The 19954-nt window shown below is 42.5% G+C and overlaps 1 protein-coding gene across 3 annotated transcripts in view; it reads left to right on the plus strand.

Moving 5' to 3' along the window:
* The window catches only part of LOC140679758 (hepatocyte growth factor-regulated tyrosine kinase substrate-like), a 35185-nt gene extending 20402 nt beyond the window's left edge, over positions 1–14783 (plus strand). For all 3 annotated transcript variants that reach the window (XM_072915826.1, XM_072915828.1, XM_072915827.1), the window contains exons 15-20: positions 4920–5092; positions 5170–5310; positions 5395–5575; positions 7689–7828; positions 7907–8089; positions 13850–14783. In XM_072915826.1, coding sequence (XP_072771927.1) covers positions 4920–5092; positions 5170–5310; positions 5395–5575; positions 7689–7828; positions 7907–8089; positions 13850–13981 — 950 coding nt within the window. In that variant the 3' untranslated portion in view covers positions 13982–14783. The remainder of the gene's footprint in view (positions 1–4919; positions 5093–5169; positions 5311–5394; positions 5576–7688; positions 7829–7906; positions 8090–13849) is intronic.
* Positions 14784–19954: the final 5171 nt, after the last annotated feature.

Here is a 19954-nt window from a genome sequence, read left to right on the forward strand (position 1 = left end):
CTTTGCAGCAGTTTGTACTACATGCACATAAACGGTAATGATAACAACCGCTGTAAAACTACAGGCGGTTACTATTACCACATTAAATTAAAGTGATCAAAAAAGCATGATTGACAACTGCACTTTGATAAACCTATTGAAGGACTAGCACAAACATGAAAATGAGAGACATAAACGTCTTTTCCCATTAACAAACGTCATACTCCAGTTTGAACTTTTATAAACATATTACTTTATAAACAAGTAAGATACAGTATTCACATTGAACAAAGGCTGTGCTGTCTTTGCACAAAGTCATTGATATAAACTTCAGTGTCTTTTTGAAACAGACGGATGTCTGTTCAACAGGAAGTGCGCTTGTGTGATGTCACATAAGCAGGAAGTGAAATGAACAGACCACCCAATTAGCAATTATTTAAAAAGATTCGAAAACGTTTATAAACTAAACTGGAAGAAGGTAAACATATTTAAACACACAAATACAAATACAGGTAAAAGCCAGTAAATTAGAATATTTTGAAAAACTTGATTTATTTCAGTAATTGCATTCAAAAGGTGTAACTTGTACATTATATTTATTCATTGCACACAGACTGATGCATTCAAATGTTTATTTCATTTAATTTTGATGATTTGAAGTGGCAACAAATGAAAATCCAAAATTCCGTGTGTCACAAAATTAGAATATTACTTAAGGCTAATACAAAAAAGGGATTTTTAGAAATGTTGGCCAACTGAAAAGTATGAAAATGAAAAATATGAGCATGTACAATACTCAATACTTGGTTGGAGCTCCTTTTGCCTCAATTACTGCGTTAATGCGGCGTGGCATGGAGTCGATGAGTTTCTGGCACTGCTCAGGTGTTATGAGAGCCCAGGTTGCTCTGATAGTGGCCTTCAACTCTTCTGCGTTTTTGGGTCTGGCATTCTGCATCTTCCTTTTCACAATACCCCACAGATTTTCTATGGGGCTAAGGTCAGGGGAGTTGGCGGGCCAATTTAGAACAGAAATACCATGGTCCGTAAACCAGGCACGGGTAGATTTTGCGCTGTGTGCAGGCGCCAAGTCCTGTTGGAACTTGAAATCTCCATCTCCATAGAGCAGGTCAGCAGCAGGAAGCATGAAGTGCTCTAAAACTTGCTGGTAGACGGCTGCGTTGACCCTGGATCTCAGGAAACAGAGTGGACCGACACCAGCAGATGACATGGCACCCCAAACCATCACTGATGGTGGAAACTTTACACTAGACTTCAGGCAACGTGGATCCTGTGCCTCTCCTGTCTTCCTCCAGACTCTGGGACCTCGATTTCCAAAGGAAATGCAAAATTTGCATGGTTGGGTGATGGTTTGGGGTGCCATGTCATCTGCTGGTGTCGGTCCACTCTGTTTCCTGAGATCCAGGGTCAACGCAGCCGTCTACCAGCAGGTTTTAGAGCACTTCATGCTTCCTGCTGCTGACCTGCTCTATGGAGATGGAGATTTCAAGTTCCAACAGGACTTGGCGCCTGCACACAGCGCAAAATCTACCCGTGCCTGGTTTACGGACCATGGTATTTCTGTTCTAAATTGGCCCGCCAACTCCCCTGACCTTAGCCCCATAGAAAATCTGTGGGGTATTGTGAAAAGGAAGATGCAGAATGCCAGACCCAAAAACGCAGAAGAGTTGAAGGCCACTATCAGAGCAACCTGGGCTCTCATAACACCTGAGCAGTGCCAGAAACTCATCGACTCCATGCCACGCCGCATTAACGCAGTAATTGAGGCAAAAGGAGCTCCAACCAAGTATTGAGTATTGTACATGCTCATATTTTTCATTTTCATACTTTTCAGTTGGCCAACATTTCTAAAAATCCCTTTTTTGTATTAGCCTTAAGTAATATTCTAATTTTGTGACACACGGAATTTTGGATTTTCATTTGTTGCCACTTCAAATCATCAAAATTAAATGAAATAAACATTTGAATGCATCAGTCTGTGTGCAATGAATAAATATAATGTACAAGTTACACCTTTTGAATGCAATTACTGAAATAAATCAAGTTTTTCAAAATATTCTAATTTACTGGCTTTTACCTGTAATATGGTTTTTATGAAGCCAGAACAATATTTGATGTTTCCTCTGCCAGGAAAGTATAATGTGTTGCTATTTATTTTAGTGATAAAAAAAATACAACCTGATTAAAAGGTTTTAGTACTTTTTGAGCACATTAAACAAAATTGCAATAATAATGACAACCATAATAATTTTGTTTACAATAATTTTTATTTAGCCATTTTATTTATTATTTTAGTTGTGTCCTCCACCTCCTCCTTAACACAGACAGAACCTATTTTAATTGCTTTTGGTTGTGATTCTTATTCAAGTGCAACATTTTGCTAAGAGTATATTTTATTAATATTTGTTTTATCTAACTTGGATTAAAAGTTTCCATTCCAATTACAGAGTCAAAATACATGAGAAATCCAAGTTTTTTGCATTTGAAAGAGAATACTTTATTATACATTACTTACAGTTAGAGGCGTAACGGTATTATCGATCCCGCGGTATTGTGGTTTCAAAGTCTTCACAATAATGCCGTGACAGTATCGAACAAAAACGTCAATGTGTGGTTTTTGTGGTGCTGTAGCATTGACCGGCACTGAAATTAAACGACATCTCCCAGAATCCTCTGCGCAGCGCCGGGCCGACAAGGCGGGGCGCATGGAACCACGCCATCAGCAGGAAGTGAAGTGTGTTTGTAGTAGATGAGACATTTCCTGAAAATTTCATCAAGATGGATCCATAACTGTTTTGAGTTATGCTGCTAACAAACAAACCTTGGTGAAAACATAACCTCTTTGGCGGCGGTAAGAAAGCCTGCGTTTTGCAAAGTCAAGTGTGAGACTTTTGTCTCAAGCGTTTCCAAGGCGACACAGAGCCGGCCGGTCACGTTGCACCACACGGAGGGAAATCACACCTAGAAATTGTACACCGCGGGAAATATGAGTAAACTGAAAATTCATCCATACCATTTTCTACTGCTTCCCTCTCTCAATGTCGCGGGGGGCTGGAACCTATGCAGCTGCGCTCACCTCATAAAAAGTCACCCTGAAAATATATTTAAAGCCAGCGAAGCCAAACATCAGTTTGTGAGGTATTTACATTATTAAAAAGTTATGTTAGGTAACTTTTCTGAGAAACAGCATATTCCAGACTGTTCACTGTGGAGGACACTGCTTCTCAGAAAGTAAAAGTTGCCAGACACTTAAGTGAACATTGTTTTACACTGTATGTTTGCATTGTCACTTTAAAGACGTCAACTACGGTAAGTTATTTTTTAGTGTTTGCTTAACCTCTTAAGGCCCAAGCTGTTTGTTTACATGCTTTTTTTTATTTCTCTTTGCGCTCCCTAATTAGAATAAAAATTAAGAATCATCTCTTGATATGATGTACTTAGTCCATAAGTACACAAACGTGTACTTCATGTTTAGTGACATGCTAATTCTTATTTTTACACTTTTTTTTTTTTCAAAATTCCACTGTATGGTATACTCTTCTGACACCACCAGATGGCAGTATAAGTGTCCACATAATAGAGATGCGCGGTTTGCGGACACAACCGTGGAGTCCGCGGATTATCCGCGGGTCGGGCGGTTGAAATAAAAATTTAAAAAAAAGATTTTAAATAGATTCAGGCGGGTGGCAGTTAAACCAATTCGGAAATATATATACATAGTTAAATGTTGTTACCCACATACGAAAAACGAGCAGGCACCTGCAGCACGCCACAACAGAAGAAGAAAAAAACAAAGATGGCAACGCCGGCAGCAAACGTGGTACGCGACAAACTAAAAAAGGGAATACTAAAGACCAGGGAAAAAAAAGGCCAGAAAAGTTCAGCGTGGACTCGTTTTTATGAGGTTGTAAATCAGGATGATAGTAATGCTGGCTACGTGATTTGCAAGAGCTGCGACGCTGTTTATGTCTACGACAGTCACAAAACCGGGACATCTAACATGGTGCATCACATTTGTGCAAAACCCCGAACCGCCACAAACACCCTGAGCATGAGCAGTTTCGTCCGCCGTGATCCCAGAAGAGTGCCACAGGATGTTAAAGCAAGATAGAACGCAGCTGCCTGCAGCAGTTTGAGTGGCGCGAGCACGCTTGGAGGTGCGCTCAGCGCGGCTCCCAGATGATTGCGCACTGGTGTGCGTCTGGGCCGTGACAGCGTGGCACGCATTGAATGTCTCTGCTTCATTGGATCAGTCTCCTTTCTTTAACAGGCAAAAGCTTTATAACCTCACTAATGCCTTGCATCGTCTATATTAGATATATAACAACGGGTGGGTGCGGGCGGGTGCGGTTTTGATAAAATGTTAGTTCGGGTGGATGGCGGATGGGTGACGACTTTTGTGATGCGGTTGCGGATGAAATAATTGTTTATCCGCGCATTTCTACCACATAAGCGGCCCAATTCATAAGACCCCAATTCAGTAGTGTACACAATAAGATCTGAAAGGTGCTGTCCACGCATGTGGCCACTAAGCCTTTAGAGTAAAACAGTGGATGTTCCTGCACAATTTTTTGCACTTAAAAATACATGCTTGTAGTAATAAATATGATTAGAACGTCTTAGCATTTCGTTTGTGTTCAATTACAGTAAGTGTGTTTGTCCTAAACATTCCTGCCACTTAATTTTACACTCTTTTTTAGACATATACGACATTAATATTGTTGTACTATTGTACCGTGAGATGTTGATACCGTTACATCCCTACATACAACACATTATTATGGATTATTACATCAGTGGGCAATTTGGGCTCAAACAATGTTGCCAATAGTTCATCGGCAATAATTTGTAGATCAATGTATTGTCGGGCAAAATGTGTTATCAATCCAGGTCTAGTCTGAAACATTCCTTGGGGTCCGCAGTGTATTACGAAGGGCTGCAGGACAAGCTGGCTCAAGTGCGCGACGCCAGGGCCGCCCTCAATGCCCTTCGGGATGAGCACAGAGAGAAAATGCGTCGTGCCGCAGAGGAGGCAGAGAGGCAAAGGCAGATCCAGCTGGCACAGAAACTGGAAATCATGAGACAGAAGAAGCAGGTATTTAAGGCTCCTTAAATAGTTCACCTGTTGCCAGTCTGTTACCATGCTTGAATGTTTGTATTCATGTGCCGTAGGAATACTTGGAGATGCAAAGGCAACTGGCTATTCAGCGCTTGCAGGAGCAAGAAAAGGAACGGCAGATGCGTCTGGAGCAGCAGAAGCACACCATCCAGATGAGAGCTCAGATGCCTGCTTTCTCTCTGCCCTACGCGCAGGTACGCATGCACACCTGTGCCTGCCCTTTTACACTCTTAAGTCCCTCACCACGTGACAATACAATCCACTTTTGTATCACACAGATGTCACTGCCACCGAACGTAGCAGGAGGGGTGGTGTACCAGCCTGGGGCTCCACCCAGCTACCCGGGCACCTTTAGTCCAGCTGGCTCGGTGGAGGGTTCACCTATGCACAACATCTATATGAACCAGCCCGGCCAGACTGCGCCACCACAGTATCAGGCCATGCCCACTGCTGCCACAGGTATCTCAGGCCACACTTGTTTTTCAGCTTGTTAACGTTTCGTTAATCCAGTGTTTTTCTAGTGTGCCGCGGCACACTAGTGTGCCGTGAGATACAGTCTGGTGTGCTGTGGGAGATTATGTAATTTCACCTATTTGGGTTAAAAATAAAGATGTCCGATAATGTCTTTTTTGCCGATATCCGATATTGTCCAACTCTTAATTACCAATTCCGATATCAAGCGATACCGATATATACAGTGGTGGAATTAACACATTATTATGCCTAATTCTGTTGTGATGCCCCGCTGGATGCATTAAACAATGTAACAAGGTTTTCCAAAATAAATCAACTCAAGTTATGAAAAAAAAATGCCAACATGGCTCTGCCATATTTATTATTGAAGTCACAAAGTGCATTATTTTTTTTAACATGCCTCAAAACAGCAGCTTGGAATTTGTGACATGCTCTCTCTGAGAGAGCATGAGGAGGTTGAGGTGGGCGGGGTTGAGGTTGGGGGGGGTGTATATTGTAGCGTCCCGGAAGAGTTAGTGCTGCAAGGGGTTCTGGGTATTTGTTCTGTTGTGTTTATGTTGTGTTACGGTGCAGATGTTCTCCCGAAATGTGTTTGTCATTCTTGTTTGGTGTGTGTTCACAGTGTGGCGCATATTTGTAACAGTGTTAAACTTGTTTATACGGCCACCCTCAGTGTGACCTGTATGGCTATTGACCAAGTATGTGTTGCATTCACTTGTGTGTGTGTGTGTGTGTGTGTGAAAAGCCGTAGATATTATGTGACTGGGCCGGCACGTAAAGGCAGTGCCTTTAAGGTTTATTGGCGCTCTGTACTTCTCCCTACGTCCGTGTACCGCTCCATACAGCGGCGTTTTAAAAAGTCATAACCTACTCAGTAGCCTAATGGTTAGAATGTCCGCCCTGAGATGGGTAGGTTGTGAGTTCAAACCCCGGCCGAGTCATACCAAAGACTATAAAAATGGGACCCATTACCTCCCTGCTTGGCACTCAGCATCAAGGGTTGGAATTGGGGGTTAAATCACCAAAAATGATTCCCGGGCGCTGCTGCCCACTGCTCCCCTCACCTCCCAGGGGGTGAACAAGGGGATGGGTCAAATGCAGAGGACAAATTTCACCACACCTAGTGTGTGTGTGACAATCATTGGTACTTTAACTTTAACTTTAATTTTAACTTTTTTAAAACCGATACCGATAATTCCCGATATTACATTTTAAAGCATTTATTGGCCGATAATATCGGCAGTCCGATATTATCGGACATCTCTAGTTAAAAATATTTTTTGCAAATCAGTAATTATAGTCTGCAAATTATGTGCCGTTGTTGAGTGTCGGTGCTGTCTAGAGCTCGGCAGAGTAACCGTGTAATACTCTTCCATATCAGTAGGTGGCAGCAGGTAGTTAATTGCTTTGTAGATGTCGGGAACAGGTTGTGTGAGACGACAAGGGTTTGTCGTTGTATCTAATGCTTAAACCAAAAATAAACAAAAGGTGAGTGCCCCTAAGAAAAGGCATTGAAGCTTAGGGAAGGCTATGCAGAACAAAACTAAAACCTAACTGGCTACAAAGTAAACAAAAACAGAATGCTGGACGACAGCAAAGACTTACTGTGGAGCCAAGACGGCGTCCACAAATTACATCCGAACATGACATGACAATCAACAATGTCCCCACAAAGAAGGATAAAAACTAACTGAAATAGTCTTGATTGCTGAAACAAAGTAGATGCGGGGAATAGCGTTTAAGGAAACTGCTACAGGAAAACACCAACAAAACAGGAAAAGCCACCAAAAGAGGAGCGCAAGACAAGAACTAAAACACTACACACAGGAAAACAGCAAAAAAGTCCAAATAAGTCAGGGTGTGATCTGACAGTACACCTACTTTGAGACAAGAGCTATAGTGATGCATGCTTGGTTATGCTTTAAAGTCATATCCAACAATTGCGACAACAACATTTTATTGTCAACATCGGCTATTGAGTTACATTTTTTTATGATTTCTGCCAGTGGTGTGCCTCCACATTTTTTCAGTTAAAAAAATGTGCCTCGGCTCAAAAAAGGTTGAAAAATACTGCGTTAACCATCCTCTGCTTCTACAGATCCCAACATGGTTAATGCATACATGTATCCACCTGCTGGCGCCAATGGACAGCCCGCCCCTCCTCCTGGTCAAGCCCCGCCTACCACAAGTACACCGGCTTACTCCAACTACCAGCCCACTCCTACACAAGGCTACCAGGTCGGGTCCTCAGTAGACTTTCTTCTCAGCACATGCAGATGCATCATCGCACTAATGGTCGTCCTCCTTGCCACACAGAATGTGGCGTCGCAGGCCCAGAGCATGCCCCCCATGTCCCAGGCAGGCCCCACTAACGGTATGAGCTACATGGGCTACCAGCCGTACAGCATGCAGAATATGATCACGGCACTGCCGGGGCAGGACCCCAACATGGCCCAACAACAGTCGTACATGTCTGGTCAGCAGCCCATGTATCACCAGGTCAGTCATCACAATGTGTTCTTGAAACAACTTTGACTCCTAATTTTCATATTGTACTATTATAAACTATTTCCAATATGCGTTGGTGGTCACACAGTATTGTATTGTCCAAAAATCTTGCTTAATGCTGAAACTAAGTCAGTTAAATGTACAGGTAAAAGCCAGTAAATTAGAATATTTTGAAAAACTTGATTTATTTCAGTAATTGCATTCAAAAGGTGTAACTTGTACATTATATTTATTCATTGCACACAGACTGATGCATTCAAATGTTTATTTCATTTAATTTTGATGATTTGAAGTGGCAACAAATGAAAATCCAAAATTCCGTGTGTCACAAAATTAGAATATTACTTAAGGCTAATACAAAAAAGGGATTTTTAGAAATGTTGGCCAACTGAAAAGTATGAAAATGAAAAATATGAGCATGTACAATACTCAATACTTGGTTGGAGTTCCTTTTGCCTCAATTACTGCGTTAATGCGGCGTGGCATGGAGTCGATGAGTTTCTGGCACTGCTCAGGTGTTATGAGAGCCCAGGTTGCTCTGATAGTGGCCTTCAACTCTTCTGCGTTTTTGGGTCTGGCATTCTGCATCTTCCTTTTCACAATACCCCACAGATTTTCTATGGGGCTAAGGTCAGGGGAGTTGGCGGGCCAATTTAGAACAGAAATACCATGGTCCGTAAACCAGGCACGGGTAGATTTTGCGCTGTGTGCAGGCGCCAAGTCCTGTTGGAACTTGAAATCTCCATCTCCATAGAGCAGGTCAGCAGCAGGAAGCATGAAGTGCTCTAAAACTTGCTGGTAGACGGCTGCGTTGACCCTGGATCTCAGGAAACAGAGTGGACCGACACCAGCAGATGACATGGCACCCCAAACCATCACTGATGGTGGAAACTTTACACTAGACTTCAGGCAACGTGGATCCTGTGCCTCTCCTGTCTTCCTCCAGACTCTGGGACCTCGATTTCCAAAGGAAATGCAAAATTTGCATGGTTGGGTGATGGATTGGGGTGCCATGTCATCTGCTGGTGTCGGTCCACTCTGTTTCCTGAGATCCAGGGTCAACGCAGCCGTCTACCAGCAAGTTTTAGAGCACTTCATGCTTCCTGCTGCTGACCTGCTCTATGGAGATGGAGATTTCAAGTTCCAACAGGACTTGGCGCCTGCACACAGCGCAAAATCTACCCGTGCCTGGTTTACGGACCATGGTATTTCTGTTCTAAATTGGCCCGCCAACTCCCCTGACCTTAGCCCCATAGAAAATCTGTGGGGTATTGTGAAAAGGAAGATGCAGAATGCCAGACCCAAAAACGCAGAAGAGTTGAAGGCCACTATCAGAGCAACCTGGGCTCTCATAACACCTGAGCAGTGCCAGAAACTCATCGACTCCATGCCACGCCGCATTAACGCAGTAATTGAGGCAAAAGGAGCTCCAACCAAGTATTGAGTATTGTACATGCTCATATTTTTCATTTTCATACTTTTCAGTTGGCCAACATTTCTAAAAATCCCTTTTTTGTATTAGCCTTAAGTAATATTCTAATTTTGTGACACACGGAATTTTGGATTTTCATTTGTTGCCACTTCAAATCATCAAAATTAAATGAAATAAACATTTGAATGCATCAGTCTGTGTGCAATGAATAAATATAATGTACAAGTTACACCTTTTGAATGCAATTACTGAAATAAATCAAGTTTTTCAAAATATTCTAATTTACTGGCTTTTACCTGTATTTAGTAAGCATCACACACAATAACATGAGGAAGTGGTACAGAAAGACCCAAACGTTAGCAACACAAGCATAGTGAGCTATAGTGCTAACGTTAGAGTCACATGCATAGACATCTTATAAGTAGACGCAGCATTGGCTGCTGTGACGCGAGAAATTGGGCCGCCATCTTGAAGTGGTGATGAGGAGCCGGCGAGCAGCCTAAACTGACAGTTGACAGGTAGAAAACAAAGATGCTAAACTGACATTTGACATGTAGAAAATAAAGATGCTAAACTGACAGTTGACAGGTAGAAAACAAAGATGCTAAACTGACAGTTGACATGTAGAAAACAAAGATGCTAAACTGACAGTTGACAGGTAGAAAACAAAGATGTTGTTCAGCGTTTTCCTGCTCAAATGAGCGGACTGTTGAAAATAGGAACCCGGGGATTACTTTTCTCAAGTAAGATTTAACATTAACGTACTATTGGTTGTATTATCGGGGCGGCATGGCGTAGTGGGTAGAGCAACCGTGCCAGAAACCTGAGGGTTGCGGGTTCGCTCCCCGCCTCTTACCATCCAAAAATCGTGGCCGTTGTGTCCTTGGGCGGGACACTTCACCCTTTGCCCCCGGTGCCACTCACACCGGTGGACTGAATGATGAATGATAAGTGGTGGTCGGAGGGGCCGTTGGCGCAAATTGCAGCCACGCTTCCGTCAGTCTACCCCAGGGCAGCTGTGGCTATGAAAGTAGCTTACCACCACCAGGTGTGAATGATTGATGGGTTCTACATGTAAAGCGACTTTGGGTACTTAGAAAAGCCATATATAAATCCCAGTTATTATTATTATTATTATTATTATTTTGTGAAAAGAATATTACCACAGAGTTGAGAAGGAGCAAAGATCTTCAATAGTACTGAAATCCTAGCCGCTAGCAAACAAGAGTATGACCATAATAGAATTGCTTGTCAATGAAATTAATTACATTTAAGCATGTCATACCTGAATAACATAAAGTTTAAATAAATGATGAAGATAAAGATTGTAAAAGCCAACAGGGGTAAAAGTTAGGACCACAGTCCAGATTTTGTAAGAGGGGGGTAATGTATGTTAGCTAACTAGACAATCAGATGGACAGTGGCTATACAGTATTATACCAGCTCAATTTAGTCGAGCTTTTCCAACCCAATTTTGTGTAGCTCACCTTCGTGAAATATGTGGGACTTTTATCCAAAGCGACATACATAACAAATACATATAAACAATCACTGTAAACAAGATCATTTAAGGGAAGAATGTAATACAAAATATCAATACAAAGTGTCAAGACAGAATAAACTCCCTGCTGCTGCAGCAACAGAGATACAGTCTTTAAGATATATAGATATCTAATGTATTCATACATTGTTTATGTAGCATGTGTATATATAACCTAATCATATTTTTTCTTCAATTTAAAAATAGCTGACCCTTCTCTGGGATTATATTCCCAGTTTTGATCTCGGACGTCTGGTCACTTATAGCATATAAGAATATTCTATTACTGTTAAGCAAACTATGAATAATAAAACATGTGTCCTTTATCATAGCTACACGTATGAGAAAAAAGCGCGTGAAAATCAGTGGTATTCAGTGAGGTTAGATGGAGCGGATCACCACTCCAAGATGGCGGCCCCGCGTCTCGTCAGCGCCAGTAGGAAGTAGCGCTCCATGCTGCGTACCCTTAGAAGATGTCTATGGTCACATGGTAATAGCATCATCATGCTAGGTTGTCCTACTGTATTTAAAAAACAACTGATCAAACTTTCATGTCTGTAGATGACACTGGATAGATGGCAACTTGTTTTAAGAGGTGTAGTGAAGCCTTTGTTTTGAATAAAGCTGTTGTCTGTGAAATGGTGGACTATACATCCGACTGGTTCATCTAGCACAGCCCTGGGCAAAATTAAGGCCCGGGGGCCGCATGCGGCCCTTTCAGCTTTTCAATCTGGCCCGCCGGACATTCCCAAATAATTATTTTAGTTGTTTAAGATGTAAAGTGTAGCTGCCATTATGATGTGCTGTGACATTTTCAAATGACCGTAAGTCTTCAACTATACATAATGGTTGGAATCTGCGCTTTTGCATGAAATACTAGTTTTTATGGTAATCTAATTAGTTACTATGGTAATATAATTAGTTACTATGGTAATCTAAGTCACAGCAGCTCAGACAAGGCACCAAGCAGTGTGGGCGGGGAGCGTTTCCACAGAGTGTTTCCAGAGCGGCCAGCCTGAAATGTGGGTGTCAGGGACAGACGCGAAGGAGATTTATACAACAAAGTTCGAAAGCTTAGTGATGTATCAGATATTATTTTTTGCATTTCGCTGTGTTAGTTGCATTTTTGTTGCGTTTCACTTGATTGTAAAATATGTCCATCAAATTTTGTCAATATTCAGTGTTTTGTCCTTCGTAGTTAATATTGTAAATCCCACATTCTTTATTTTCATGTACATAGAATGGGTGTCTCATTCAGTAAAAAAATTTAAAATTCCATTACGTTTTTTTAAGGTGGTCTGTCATTAGGGCCCGCAATGGCCCATTGCAGAAGGACTCCCGAAGGGAGTCCTTATGCAATGGGACATAAGGACCTATTGTATTTGTAACGTTTTATTATTCTTCTTTCTTATTCTTCCGCACCCACAACAAACTGTAATTTGACCCACTTAACATGCTTCAAAACTCACCATATTTTACCCACACATCAGGACCTGCGAAAATTGCCTTTTTAAAAAAAAACCGAACCCCAAAACTCAAAATTGCGCTCTAGCGCCCCCTAGAAAAAAAAAAACTAGACTGGCTGTAACTCCCACTAGGAAGGTCGGAGAGACATGACTAGTTCTCATAATTGTATATCCTCGGGCTAAAATCTACAGGAAGTTGGCAATTCCCCCTTCAAGACAAAAAAGTACTAAAAACAGTCACTTTTGCCTCTTTGAGCTGTAATTTGACCCCCTTAACATGCTTCAAAACTCACCAAACTGAACGCACACATCAGGACTGGCAAAAACTGTGATCTAATAAAAAACCTAACCCCAAATTCAAAAATTGCGCTCTAGAGCAATTTTTGAATAAAACGGAGAAAAAACTGCTCCTCGGAAGAAAAAAATTACAAAACTGCCTGTAACTCCCACTGGGAAGGTCGGAGAGACATGAAACAAAAACCTCTCCGTAGGTCTCACTTAGACCTACATTTCATAAATTGACTACCCCCAGCAAAAATCAACAGGAAGTTTGCTATTCCCCCTTCAAAACAATTTTTTTGTAAAAACCAGTCACCTTCCTTCAAAAACGAACTCCTCTGAGCGCGTTTGTCGTTTCGCCTTCAAACTAACACAGGAGAGACATTGAACTCTTGTGATTACAACAACAGAAGCGCTTTTTAATTAACTGCTCCGGTTTTGATTTTATGACCCTTCAAAGACCCGCTGCGCTGATGCTGCTGCAATGCTGTTTTTTTAAGATGGCTGCTTAAAAGCAGGAAGCACCAACGTGCCCACACAATGCAGACAAGGTAGGTACACTAGACAAAAGTCTTGGGACACTTCAGACTACAAGTAGACAAAAGTATTGGGACACTTAGGACTAGCACCTGCCAAATACGCGGGCCCGAACAACGCTGCTTGCAGCTTTAATTGTTTTTAGTTTTCAATCAGACATTATTGTGACATTATTTTGTATTTCTCTTCCTAAAAATAGATATGCCGGCCCCCCAGACAATTTTTTTTCTCTATATTTGGCCCCCTGAGTCAAAATAATTGCCCAGGCCTGATCTAGCATGTCCTTGAGAACGATAAGTTTTCTTTCATAACCTCATGACTGTAAAAAAAGAGCATTTGAGCATCTCTTCTCTCAAAAGTGGAACAAAGGAGTGTGGCAGATCATGCATTAAGTGCTTATAAACAGCACCTAGGGACGCATATTACTGTTAGAACATCATTAAAAAGTCAATTTTATGTAATCATTCAATGGTACTATCTGGTCTTGTCGCTCCCAGGTGGCCCCCCCTGGTGGGCCTCAGCAGCCTGCACCACCACCACAGCAGCAGCAGCAGCAGCAGCAGCAGCAGCAGCAACCCCCTCAGGTGGTGGCTGGCAGTGTGGAGGCGCAGCTCATCTCTTTTGACTGAAAGCTGGTTGACTTGGGATCAGGGTCTGACACACTACTCACCCCCCTCCTTTTCTCTCCTCTCCCTCCACCTTGCTGCCATGTTGTGTCGCAATGTTAAAAAATGGTAATTATCTTACTGTGTCAAGCCGGAGAGTGTAACACTGCATCTTCCTCTCTTCACTGACCTTTATATTTGTCCCTGAAATTAATTAGCCGAAGCTTACAACTATTCAGTGCTCTTAATAATGTTTAAGAAAAAAAAGACAGAACATTCTCTCTTTTTTTTAAAGTCGAAAACAGGCATGTTGATTTTTAATTTAAGCCCTGTCCGAACACTTCATTTGACTGGCTGGAAGAATGTGTGGTGTTTGTGTATGTGTGTCAAGTAAGGAAGCACAGTCCAAGGTGTGGGAGAAATAGCACTAACTTACCATCGCCATCATCAGCAGGATCACAGTTGTAGCGTAATATAGTCTCATCTTTTGTTTATTTATTGTGAATTGGCTTTATTATTATGGTTGGACAATTCAAGTCAAACAGCTAATATCAGTCATGTACAACTAGTACTTATTTCATCATCAAAATGACATCCTTCAACCTGTAATGATCAGCAAATGGCCACCATTCCTTGCGTATTTGGTTGTGTGCATGTGGACACATGGAAAAAGGCTTTGATTAAAGGCTGCATGTATTTATCAGTGAGCTTATATCTCTTAACGCCTTCATTTGTGATTTACTTTACATCCATTATAGTCCTCTGTTGTGACTTTAAAAGGTCATTTTAAATTTATATTTAATAAAGATCTGGTTCTTAATGTCCACTCGCTGCAGTCTTTTTCCTTTTCATTCCCCAGAGGAAAGAACAAGCTTTATTTTCATGTGAAGATGAGGCATTTGTATTCTTCCGTCTCAATCTTAAGGAGAAAATAATATCATGAAGAGCTTGTTGGTGCTTCCTTGTATTGATGATATTATGCCACTTACCATACTATCAGGAAGTCCCCACTCTGTATTCTTGTGTGACACAATATGACTTCAAAGTTTTGATGATTTAGCTCAGTGGTCTTTGAGGTACTGCAGGAGATTGTGACATTTTTGGCAAAGACTTTGGAAATATATTATAGTACGTATTTAATTTTTTCACGGATGTAGATGTCTTCAAATATATATTAACATTGATCCAACACACTGTTACTGTACTGAACCATACCTGCCAACTACTCCGGTTTTCCCGTAATTAGTACGGTTTTCATCAACCTATTCCGGGTTACGGTTGCAGTGATAAAAAATACGGTTTTTCATTAATTAAAAAAAATAATTTTTTTTTAAGTTTTATTCACGAAATCGCGTAACAACAATGACAATCGACACTGCTTCCCGTAACTTCCTATCGAGCCATTCCGAATGCCATGCGCGAGGCTATTTATAGCACCGCTGCCAAGCACGAGGCACCAGTTGCCATTGTTTCCAAACGAGCGAACGATCATGGAATCAGCCGGAGAAAAATCGCATACGAGTCTTAAACCGAAAAGAAAACTGCAGTCATTCCGTGAAGAATATTCAAAAGCCTATCCGGGAATAATTATCCGTTCCAAAAAGGGTGAAAACTATGGCAATTGCACCTTGTGCAGACAAGATTTTTCGATCGGACACGGAGGAATTAGCGATGTAAAAGACCACGTTGGGACAAAAAAACACAAGTCTAATGCCGTTGCTAGCGATACAAGTGGAAAACTTTCAACGTTTTTCGTCGCCCAAACAGATTCTTTGGATGTGATAAATGCCAAAGTTTTATTTACGGAGGCAATAATTGAGCATGGACTAGAATAAATTTGGATTTTAGCCACAAAAAGGTAATGACACCAATGTTATCTATTGGAATTGTTTAGTACTGTTATACTGTTAAAAGTGTTTATACTATTTATGCTTTCAAGTCCAAGTTGAAGAAATCTTGTTAAATGTTGACAGCATAACTACCAAAATACAGAAGTATGTCCTTAATATTTTTGCAGTGCTATTTCTGTTGAAAAGTTCAAATGATTACATTAGAGATGTGATGTGCCACTTTTCAAGTGTCTGATGGCTTCAATTAATTTTCATGAATTTTTCATATTTTGAATTCTTTTGAAAGGCTTACAAAAAAACTACATTTGAATTGTAATTCCATGCTATTGACAGGACTATTAATTGTAATGAAGTTAGCTTACCATGTTTACAGTATGATAATTGTGATAGAAATGTGAATTTTAGGCACAGAATATTTTTTACAATTGAACAAGGCAGTAGATTATACAAGCTTGGACAGAAAGTTAATAATGACACCAATTTTTTTTTTAATGGAATTGTTTAGTACTGTTTTACCATTTGTTTACTGTAAAAAGTGTTTATACTTTCAATTAACAAATTGAAGTCTTGTGAAAGGTTGACAGGATAACTGGCATTAACTGTCAAAATAATTTCAAACTATTGAAGTTAGCTTACAGAATAAACATGTCAATCAACCCATATGATTTTTGCTGTAATATTTTTGTTTTGAAAAGTCACTGTGACTGATAGAAAAGTGATGGTTTTAGCAACATTTTAACCTGTCTGAATGCTAATAATCATTTTGCGTCGGGGGGGCGAAGGAACCCCCCACCAGGACTTTGTCCTGGACCTACCGGGGCCTACGGCCCCTGGACCCTGGCTACTAGGTTTTTCTGATTTCAAAAGTTGGCAGGTATGCTGAACTGATAAATGGGCTTTTAACAAAGGATTGGACACCAATATTATTATTATCGCAATTGGCCATCATTAAAAATAGTTAGTATTAATAATGTATGTGAAAGTTACAATGGTCATTGATTCTGTGTTGGTAGGAAAAGAGGAGGTTGTAAATGATTTTGCCTGAAAGACAACAGAGGTTAAAGAAGGTATGGTAGACACGACTGCAAATCAACAGCAGAGATTAAGTAAGCGTAATCAAGGGCCCTTTTTTTCCATTGTGTTGTCGTATAAATGTAGTATTTAGTTCAATGCAGTCAGGCAGGCTGTTCATTGTGCAGTCCGTGTGGAGCAATTGACAAAACGTGATGTGGGACACGATCGGTCAGAGAGACAACATTGTAGTTCTCTTTTTGTTTCATTTAGTCTCAACGTGGAAAATGTATGATAGTAAAATGTTAGAACACGGAAGACAAAAAGCATAACAAATGTCTGACTAACTCAGTTCATTTTGGCACTAAAAAACTCCATACAATCAAGACACTGGTTATTGGAACAGGAGTTTGTTATTTGTCACCGATTCTGTTCATAACTTTTATGGACAGAATTTCTAGGCGCAGTCAAGGCGTTGAGGGGATCCGGTTTGGTGGCTGCAGGATTACCGGTAGGTCTCTGCTTTGTGCAGATGATGTAGTCCTGATGGCTTCATCTGGCCAGGATCTTCAGCTCTCACTGGATCGGTTCGCAGCCGAGTGTGAAGCGACTGGGATGAGAATCAGCACCTCCAAGTCCAAGTCCATGGTTCTCGCCCGGAGAAGGGTGGAGTGCCATCTCTGGGTTGGGGAAGAGACCCTGCCCTAAGTGGAGGAGTTCAAGTACCTCAGAGTCTTGTTCATGAGTGAGGGAAGAGTGGATGGTGAGATCGACAGGCGGCGTCTTCAGTAATGCGGACGCTGTATCGATCCGTTGTGGTGAAGAAGGCAAAGCTCTCAATTTACCGGTCAATCTACGTTCCCATCCTCACCTATGGTCATGAGCTTTGGGTTATGACTGAAAGGACAAGATCACGGGTACAAGCGGCCCAAATGAGTTTCCTCAGGTGTCGGGGCTCTCCCTTAGAGATAGGGTGAGAAGCTCTGCCATCCGGGAGGAGCTCAAAGTAAAGCTGCTGCTCCTCCACATGGAGAGGAGCCAGATGAGGTGGTTCGGGCATCTGGTCAGGATGCCACCCGAACGCCTCCCTTGGGAGGTGTTTAGGGCACGTCCGACCATGGGGAAGACCCAGGACACGTTGGGAAGACTTTGTCTCCCGGCTGGCCTGGGAACGCCTCGGGATCCCCCGGGAGGAGCTGGACGAAGTGGCTGGGGAGAGGGAAGTCTGGGCTTCCCTGCTTAGGCTGCTGCCCCTGCGACCCCACCTTGGATAAGGCGAAGAAGATAAGATGGATGGAGTTTGTTACATTATGGTGGTGCCATTAATTGCATATGCCTGGAAAATGAAATACAAGAAAGTTATTATTCTGATTTCTGTGGTAAGAAAATAGCTACATGTAATCAAAAGGCCATTTTGTTTGAGGATCTGACCTACCTCGCTGAAACACCCATAAAGTATTTAAAAAATGCATGTTCGGTTGCCAAATTGAGCGGTAGTATTATTGTAACCTCCCTGTGCTGTTTTAAAGGCAGTAAAGTAACGGAAGCAATGACACCACAGGAAGCATGAGAAAGCCCCGTCCACCTCTCCCACGGCTCACTGGCATCCAGGTGTACAAGGTTGCAGCACCGTCTCATGTTGGTGACAGCAACGTATGTCTTGATGCTGCAACAACTCATGTTTTACATGTGCTTCCTCGTATGTCATAACCTGCCTGGTCCGAGCCTCCTCTGGGATGTCCGCTGGCTTCCAGGTGACAAAGGGCATCTTCTGGGCAGCGGTCCGAGCGCAACCACCTCCCAGTTCGTCTCAGCCTGAGGAGACCACAACACGGCCTGCAGTCAAGACAATGATGAACCATATTGCCTTCCTCCAGGTATCCCTGTTTTAATGTCTCGCTGTCTCACCTTTGCCTGATGGACAATATGGAGGCAATGGCATGTTGAGGTTGAGGATTCCTTGTAGAAATACAGCATGGTGTGGCTTTAGTACCACATGTAGTGTGCAAGCTTCATCTAGTGCTATGCAGAAATGCGAGCAATTGATTTGTTCAGAAATAAAATGAGCAACATACATGTTAAAGAACTGTTTCCTGAAATTAAATGAAAAGAGGTTTCAAAAAAGGTGGTGATTACAACGGAAATCATTTTTGCGCATGTGCTTGTGTGAACACTTTCCACATTCCATCCATCCATCCATCTTCTTCCGCTTATCCGAGGTCGGGTCGCGGGGGCAGCAGCTTAAGCAGGGAAGCCCAGACTTCCCTCTCCCCAGCCACATGGTCCAGCTCCTCCCGGGGGATCCCGAGGCGTTCCCAGGCCAGCCGGGAGAGATAGTCTTCCCAGCGTGTCCTGGGTCTTCCCCGTGGCCTCCTACCGGTCGGACGTGCCCGAAACACCTTCCTAGGGAGGCGTTCGGGTGGCATCCTGACCAGATGCCCGAACCACCTCATCTGGCTCCTCTCCATGTGGAGGAGCAGCGGCTTTACTTTGAGCTCCCCCCGAATGACAGAGCTTCTCACCCTATCTCTAAGGGAGAGCCCCGCCACTCGGCGGAGGAAACTCATTTCGGCCGCTTGTACCCGAGATCTTGTCCTTTCGGTCATGACCCAAAGCTCATGACCATAGGTGAGGATGGGAACGTAGATCGACCGGTAAATCGAGAGCTTTGCCTTCCGGCTCAGCTCCTTCTTCACCACAACGGATCGATACAGCGTCCGCATTACTGAAGACGCCGCACCGATCCGCCTGTCGATCTCACGATCCACTCTTCCCCCACTCGTGAACAAGACTCCGAGGTACTTGAACTCCTCCACTTGGGGCAAGATCTCCTCCCCAACCCGGAGATGGCACTCCACCCTTTTCCGGGCGAGAACCATGGACTCGGACTTGGAGGTGCTGATTCTCATCCAAGTCGCTTCACATTCGGCTGCGAACCGATCCAGTGAGAGCTGAAGATCCTGGCCAGATGAAGCCATCAGGACCACATCATCTGCAAAAATCAGAGACCTAATCCTGCAGCCACCAAACCAGATCCCCTCAACGCCTTGACTGCGCCTAGAAATTCTGTCCATAAAAGTTATGAACAGAATGGGTGACAAAGGGCAGCCTTGGCGGAGTCCAACCCTCACTGGAA

This window comes from Nerophis lumbriciformis, linkage group LG22, assembly GCF_033978685.3.
Source record: "Nerophis lumbriciformis linkage group LG22, RoL_Nlum_v2.1, whole genome shotgun sequence".
Lineage (NCBI taxonomy): Eukaryota > Metazoa > Chordata > Actinopteri > Syngnathiformes > Syngnathidae > Nerophis > Nerophis lumbriciformis.